The sequence below is a fragment of the Pseudomyrmex gracilis genome, unplaced genomic scaffold (assembly GCF_002006095.1).
Source record: "Pseudomyrmex gracilis isolate BER0280 unplaced genomic scaffold, ASM200609v1 scaffold_3667, whole genome shotgun sequence".
Taxonomy (NCBI): domain Eukaryota; kingdom Metazoa; phylum Arthropoda; class Insecta; order Hymenoptera; family Formicidae; genus Pseudomyrmex; species Pseudomyrmex gracilis.
The window spans coordinates 1-7611 of NW_018024251.1; the positions used below are offsets into that span (position 1 = coordinate 1).

The 7611-nt window shown below is 34.4% G+C and overlaps 1 protein-coding gene across 8 annotated transcripts; it reads right to left on the reverse strand.

Annotated features, from left to right (window-relative positions):
* Nucleotides 1–411: 411 nt before the first annotated feature.
* Nucleotides 412–7591, reverse strand: LOC109863221 (serine/threonine-protein phosphatase 6 regulatory ankyrin repeat subunit B-like). Of its 8 annotated transcripts, none has more exons than XM_020443449.1 (17): nucleotides 6896–7591; nucleotides 6588–6785; nucleotides 6288–6485; nucleotides 5978–6175; nucleotides 5805–5873; nucleotides 5368–5496; nucleotides 5058–5255; nucleotides 4750–4947; nucleotides 4096–4287; nucleotides 3429–3626; nucleotides 3117–3314; nucleotides 2815–3012; nucleotides 2504–2704; nucleotides 2202–2399; nucleotides 1898–2095; nucleotides 1586–1783; nucleotides 412–1478 (listed from the first exon to the last, which is right to left on the reverse strand). In XM_020443449.1, exons 1-17 carry the CDS (start codon nucleotides 7311–7313, stop codon nucleotides 805–807), a joined length of 3861 nt encoding a protein of 1286 aa, XP_020299038.1. In that variant the 5' UTR covers nucleotides 7314–7591; the 3' UTR covers nucleotides 412–804. The 8 variants fall into 8 exon arrangements, with proteins under 8 accessions (XP_020299038.1, XP_020299035.1, XP_020299036.1 ...); XM_020443446.1 differs by having other exon boundaries at nucleotides 5368–5565; nucleotides 5676–5873; XM_020443447.1 differs by lacking the exon at nucleotides 4096–4287 and having other exon boundaries at nucleotides 5368–5565; nucleotides 5676–5873.
* Between the last annotated feature and the right edge of the window lie 20 nt (nucleotides 7592–7611).

Genomic DNA, 7611 nt, shown 5'->3' on the forward strand with positions numbered 1-7611 from the left:
CTTTACTTAAATATTGCTCTGAGAAAATCTCCCCACCACTAACATGCAATCAGTTTCGCGTATAATAGGCACAGTGTGCTCGCGCAGTGGAGCGCAACTTCGTTGCGCGTGAACTTGGCGCGAGGCACTACCGTGCCTCTTGATATGCCTTATATATACATATAAGGGAAGGGTTCTTATATATATATATATATAAATATATAAGGACCCTTATATATATATATATATATATATATATAAGGAAAATACATACATATATCTGTGATAAAAACAAAGATTAATTCACAGCTTTCCAATCTAATTTTATTTTTCAAATTAATAAAAGCAACTACACGTGTTACACTGGGTGCGTTCAGACAACTCAACAGTTGCACAACGGTTGAGAGATAATCACTTCTGATTGGACCATACTTTTGGAACCAAAGCAGATTTTGAAGAATAGTCCTATCATAAGTGATAATCTCTCAACCGTTGTCTAAACACACCCACTCTGTTCAATAAAAAAGTATCATCGGATTAATGTATATAAATTTTGCGTTATACAAATGTTATAAAATCTGACACAAAGTTTGAAAAAGTGGAAGATATAAAACAGTCTAGTTTTCCTTGGATCCACCATAAAAAAAACACGTCCAAGAGAATGTAAACGTAAAAAACAATTTTCAAAAAAGTAGGATAAGATAAATCTCAAACAAAAATTTGAAAATAAGATAGTAATCTGTATTTAAAATACAGCAATAATCTTTAAGTTTTTATAGCTGTTATTTCATGTTTAAAGTAGTTTAAAGTTCGTTCTTCCTTAACTTACACACATAGCACTTTAGATGTATTTAAAGTAATTTCATCATTAATATCAGTATTAAGATTACTGACACTAACAGACTTACAAGTATCTATTAAAATTCTTATGTCATTATCACTTAGGTAACTAAATATTTGTTCAATACAATCAAAAGGTAGCTCAGGAAAGTTACAGAAAAAATAGAAAATTTTAGTGCCTTGTTCGAACAACTCTTTCTTTTTCATACCTATTCTGAACTGATTTTTTATCATGTTAGAGTATATCGGAAATTTTGTTTTATACTCGTCTGATCTTAAAACCTGCACTACATTTTCATTTCTCATGTATATTGCTACTAGATTTGTATCTTTTATCAAGATATCGTAAAATGATATATCAGTATTACTAATTTTCTCATTCTTCATGATTGCTACTTCGTTTTCACATTTATCCTGTAAAACCCTTATTTCATAATTGCTGCTCACTAAAATTAATTGTTCACTTACGGATAAATTTGCAGCATTTATTTTAACTACATGCTGTTGAAGAAGATAAGCAATTTCTTCACAATCGACGCGTCTAGAAAAGTCAAAATAATCGTCATATAATATACCATTAATGTTAGCACCTCTGTCTAACAACATCGCAACAACTTCTACATGACTTGTGATAACAGCAAAACACAGTGGAGTAAAACCTGGTGTAAAAGAAGAAATATATGTCGCATTAACATAAAACTCCATGTTTTAAAAGATGTTCATCATTCTGTAAATATCTTTTTTCAGCTGCAATTTAAAGTTATACCTGCAAAATTACTGGCATTGACGTTAGCTCCATGATTTAAAAGTAATTCAGCAATTTCCATTTTCTCATATTCAATCGCATAGTGAAGCGGAGTTGTGCCATCCCGAGTTTCAGCATTAACGTTAGCACCTCTGTCCATGAGCATCTTAACACCATCTACATGTCCTTGTTGAACAGCAAGACGCAGTGGTGTAATACCTGAAAAGGAAGATATATATGTAGAATTAAAAACCTCTCCAATTAAACTCCACGTTTTAAAAGATGTTCATCAATCTGTAAATATCTTTTCTCAGCTGCAATTTAAAGTTATACCTGCAAAATTACTGGCATTGACGTTAGCTCCATGATTTAAAAGTAATTCAGCAATTTCCATTTTCTTATGTACAATCGCATTGTGAAGCGGAGATGAGCCATCCAGATTTTCAGCATTAACGTTAGCACCTCTGTCCAACAGCATCTTAACACCATCTACATGTCCTCTTTGAATAGCAACATGTAGTGGTGTAACGCCTGGTGTAAAGAAATAGATATATGAGAAATTAATATACACTCCATGTTTTAAAAAATGATCCTTAATCTGTAAATATCTTTTCTCAGCTNCAATATAAAGTTATACCTAACTTATCACTGGCATTAACGTTAGCTCCATGATTTAAAAGTAATTCAATAATTTCTATTTCCTTATTTTTCATCGCAGCGTGAAGCACAGTTGTGCCATCCCGAGTTTTAGCATTAACGTTAGCACCTCTGTCCATGAGCATCTTAACACCATCTACATGTCCTTGTTGAACAGCGAGACACAGTGGTGTAACACCTGGTGTAAAGGAATAGATATATGAGAAATTAATATACACTCTATGTTTTAGAAAATGATCCTTAATGTAAATACGTTTTCTCAGCTGCAATATAAAGTTATACCTGACTTATCATTGGCATTAACGTTAGCTCCATGATTTAAAAGTAATTCAGCAATTTGCATTTTCTCATATTCAATCGCATAGTGAAGCGGAGTTGTGCTAGACCGCCGAGTTTCAGCATTAACGTTAGCACTTCTGTCAAGAAACATCTTAACTCCATTTACATGTCCTTTTTGAACAGCAAGACACAGTGGTGAAATATCTGAAAAGGAAGAGATGTATGTAGAATTAACACTCCAATTAACCTTAATGTTCAAAAAGATGTTCATCAATCTGTAAATATCTTTTCTCAGCTGCAATATAAAGTTATACCTGACTTATCACTGGCATTAACGTTAGCTCCATTATTTAATAGTAATTCGGCAATCTCCATTTCCTCATATTTAATCGCATCATGAAGCGGTGTTGTGCCGTCCCGAGTTTCAGCATTAACGTTAGCACCTCTGTCCAAAAGCATCTGCACACCACTTACATGTCCTCTTTGAACAGCAAAACACAGTAGTGTAACACCTGGTGTAATGGAATAGATATATGTAAAATTAATATACACTCTATGTTTTAAAAAATGATCCTTAATGTAAATACGTTTTCTCAGCTGCAATATAAAGTTATACCTGACCCATCATTGGCATTAACGTTAGCTCCATGATTTAAAAGTAATTCAGCAATTTCTAATTTCTCATATTTAATCGCATCATGAAGCGGAGTTGTGCCATCCCGAGTTTTAGCATTAACGTTAGCACCTCTATCCACGAGCATCTTAACACCATCTACATGTCCTTGTTGAACAGCGAGACACAGTGGTGTAACACCTGAAAAGGAAAAGATGTATGTAGAATTAACTCTCCAATTAAACTTAATGTTCTAAAAGATGTTCATCAATCTGTAAATATCTTTTCTCAGCTGCAATATAAAAAAAGTTATACCTAACTCATCACTGGCATTAACGTTAGCTCCATGATTTAATAGTAATTCGGCAATTTCCATTTCCTCATATTTAATCGCATCATGAAGCGGAGTTATGCCATACCGAGATTCAGCATTAACGTTAGCACCTCTATCCATGAGCATTTTAACACCATCTACATGTCCTCTGTGAATAGCAAACCACAGTAATGTAACACCTGAAAAAGGAGATATATGTAGAATTAACCCTCCAATTAACCCTCAAGTGGTGCACTAGTGTGAGACACGTTTGAGATGTTCGAAGTGCTTGCGCAGAATGTGCGTTAATCATCGCTCAGCACTATGTACTGAATGCGAGCGTTTTGTAGATTAAGTTATAATATCTTTCTTTTTTAAGAGCCGTCTACAATGGAGAGTTGTAGGCCGTAACAGTAAGAAATTGACAAATCACAATCGATTATTCTTCTGTACTTTGTCTGTGATTGGTCAATTTCTTACTATTACGGCCTACAACTCTCCATTGTAGACGGCTCTTTATATTGTAAAAAGTAAACCATTTGTATACATAATCTCATTTTTCCCGTAGAGCGAATCTGCACCAGTGTACCATTTGTGGGTTAAACTCCATGTTTTAAAAAATGTTCATCAATCTGTATCCTTTCTCAGCTGCAATATGAAAAGTTATACCGTTGGCGTTAACGTTAGCTCCATGATTTAAAAGTAATTCAGCAATTTTCACTTCCCTATTTTCAATAGCATTAGGAAACAAAGTTGTGCTATATCGAGTTTTAGCATTAACGTTAGCACGTCTGTCACAACAAATCGTGCCGACAAATTTTTCATGTCCGTTTTTAACAGCAAGGAGCAGTGGTGTAACACCTGGTGTAAAGGAATAGATATAAGTAGAAGTAATATAAACTCTATGTTTTAAGAGGGTCCTGGACCGTCCTGTTATTACCGATCGAAATAATTCGTATTAAGAGGTGTTTTTCGTAATTATTGCTCGGATAGAAAAACAGCTCTACAGAATTAAAGAAAATAATAAAATGTATGTCGGAGACTTTTCAATATATCAAAAATGTGACAAAAAATTTTGATGTTAATTGTAAATCAAAAATTTTTGTTACATTTCTGATATATTGAAAAGTCTCCGACATACATTTTATTATTTTCTTTAATTTTGTAGAGCCGTTTTTCTATCCAAGCAATAATTACAAAAAACACCTCTTAATACGAATTATTTCGATCGGTAATAACAGGACGGTTCAGGACCCTCTTAAGATGTTCATCAATCTGTATATTACAGAGTGACCCTTTCTGAGTTGCAATATAGAGTTATACCTGACTTATCACTGGCATTAAGGTTAGCTCCATGATTTAAAAGTAAATCAGCAATTTCCATTTTCTCATATTCAATCGCATAGTGAAGCGGAGTTGTGCCATCCCGAGTTTCAGCATTAACGTTAGCACCTCTGTCCAAAAGCATCTGAACACCACTTACACGTCCTTTTTGAACAGCGAGACACAGTGGTGTAACACCTGAAAAGGAAAAGATAAATGTAGATTTAACTCTCCAATTAAACTTAATGTTCTAAAAGATGTTCATCAATCTGTAAATATCTTTTCTCAGCTACAATATAAAGTTATACCTGACTCATCACTGGCATTAACGTTAGCTCCATGATTTAATAGTAATTCAGCAATTTCCATTTCCTTATATTCAATCGCATCATAAAGCGGAGTTATGCCATACCGAGATTCAGCATTAACGTTAGCACCTCTGTCCATGAGCATCTCCACACCATCTACGTGTCCTTGTTGAACAGCGGAACACAGTGGTGTAACATCTGAAAAGAAAGAAATATATGTAGAATTAAAACTCTCCAATTAAACTCCATGTTCTAAAAGATGTTCATCAATTTGTAAATATCTTTTCTCAGCTGCAATATAAAGTTATACCTGACTTATCACTGGCAGTAACGGTAGCTCCATAATTTAAAAGTAATTCAGCAATTTCTATTTCCTCATATCCAATCGCATAGTGAAGCGGAGTTGTGCCATCCCGAGTTTCAGCATTAACGTTAGCACCTCTGTCCAAAAGCATCTGAACATCACTTACACGTTCTTTTTGAACAGCGAGACACAGTGGTGTAACACCTGAAAAGGAAGAGATATATGTAGAATTAACTCTCCAATTAAACTTAATGTTCTAAAAGATGTTTATCAATCTGTAAATATCTTTTCTCAGCTGCAATATAAAGTTATACCTGACTCATCACTGGAATTAACGTTAGCTCCATGATTTAATAGTAATTCAGCAATTTCTATTTCATCATATTGAATCGCATCGTGAAGCGGAGATGTGCCATCCCGAGTTTCAGCATTAACGTTAGCACCTCTGTCCATAAGCATCTTTACACCATCTACATGTCCTTGTTGAACAGCGAGACACAGTGGTGTAACACCTGGTGTAAAGGAATAGATATATGTAAAATTAATATACACCCTATGTTTTAAAAAATGATCCTTAATGTAAATAACTTTTCTCAGCTGCAATATAAAGTTATACCTGACTCATCACTGGCATTAACGTTAGCTCCATGATTTAATAGTAATTCAGCAATTTTCATTTCCTTATATTCAATCGCATCATAAAGTGGAGTTATGCCATACCGAGTTTCAGCATTAACGTTAGCACCTCTGTCCATGAGCATCTTCACACTATCTACATGTCCTTGTTTAACAGCAAAACACAGTGGTGTAGCATCTGAAAAGGAAGAGATATATGTAGAATTAAAACTCTCCAATTAAACTCCATGTTCTAAAAGATGTTCATCAATCTGTAAATATCTTTTCTCAGCTGCAATATAAAGTTATACCTGACTTATCACTGGCATTAACGTTAGCTCCATGATTTAAAAGTATTTCAGCAATTTCTATTTCCTCATATTCAATCGCATCATAAAGCGGAGTTATGCCATACCGAGTTTCAGCATTAACGTTAGCACCTCTGTCCATGAGCATCTTAACACCATCTACATGTCCTTGTTGAACAGCAAGACGCAGTGGTGTAACATCTGGTAAAGGAATAGATATATGTAAAATTAATATACACTCTATGTTTTAAAAAATAATCCTTAATGTAAATATGTTTTCTCAGCTGCAATATAAAGGTATACCTGACTCATCACTGGCATTAACATTAGCTCCATGATTTAATAGTAATTCAGCTATTTTCATTTCCTGATATTCAATCGCATCATGAAGCGGAGTTATGCCATACCGAGTTTCATCATTAACGTTAGCACCTCTGTCCATGAGCATCTTAACACCATCTACATATCCTTTTTGAACAGCAAGACACAGTGGTGAAATACCTGAAAAGGAAGAGATGTATGTAGAATTACCTCTCCAATTAAACTTAATGTTCAAAAAGATGTTCATCAATCTGTAAATATCTTTTCTCAGCTGCAATATAAAGTTATACCTGACTTATCTCTAGCATTAATGTTAGCTCCATGATTTAAAAGTAATTCAGCAATTTCTATTTCCTTATTTTCAATTGCATCGTGAAGCGGAGTTCTGCCAAACTGATTTTCAGCATTAATGTTAGCACTTCTGTCTAGAAGCATCTTAACAATTTCTATGTCACCATTTATAACAGCAAAATGAAGTGGTGTATCATGAGATTTGTCAGTGTTGCTGTTAACTTTAGAACCATTTGTTAAAAGGAGTTTAATAACTTCTGTATGCCTTTTCTCAATAGCATCACAAAGTAAAACATATCCTTCTTTCCATGCTTGTGAATAAGATAGTCCATAATAAGTAAGTAACTCCCTTGCTCTTTCTAGGTTTCCTTCACGAACTGCACATATTAACCTATAGTTTGTATCAATATAGTCCATGGTAAAAATAGTGCTCAGTTTGCATCTGTTTTTTTTCTAAAATCTCTCTTCTATGTTGTTTCTCTGTTTAAGTTTTAGTTTTGGTTTTCCTATAATTATTTATATGTATAAGTTGCAATTGTTAGTTCGCATAAAATCTAGGTAGCGGCAGAGAGAAGCCTGAGAGCGGCCAGGCCCATAAGAGTTTTTGGGTACCATTATTCCGGCCCGTAAGCTAGCGCATGTCCATGGGTGGTGCACATTGGCAACTACGTAGCGATGTCCACGAGCGAGTTGTCGATACGTATGCTATGTCCAC

What these genes read in the sequence shown, in the direction of transcription:
- LOC109863221 (XM_020443446.1), bottom strand. Translation starts at nt 7,313, where the DNA reads ATGGACTATATTGATACAAACTATAGGTTAATATGTGCAGTTCGTGAA. An exon ending in TAATGCCAGTGATAAGTCAG is followed by an intron (nt 4,288 to 4,749) that starts GTATAACTCTAT and finishes CCTTTACACCAG; the next exon opens with GTGTTACACCACTGCTCCTT. An exon ending in TAATGCCAATGATGGGTCAG is followed by an intron (nt 3,013 to 3,116) that starts GTATAACTTTAT and finishes CCATTACACCAG; the next exon opens with GTGTTACACTACTGTGTTTT.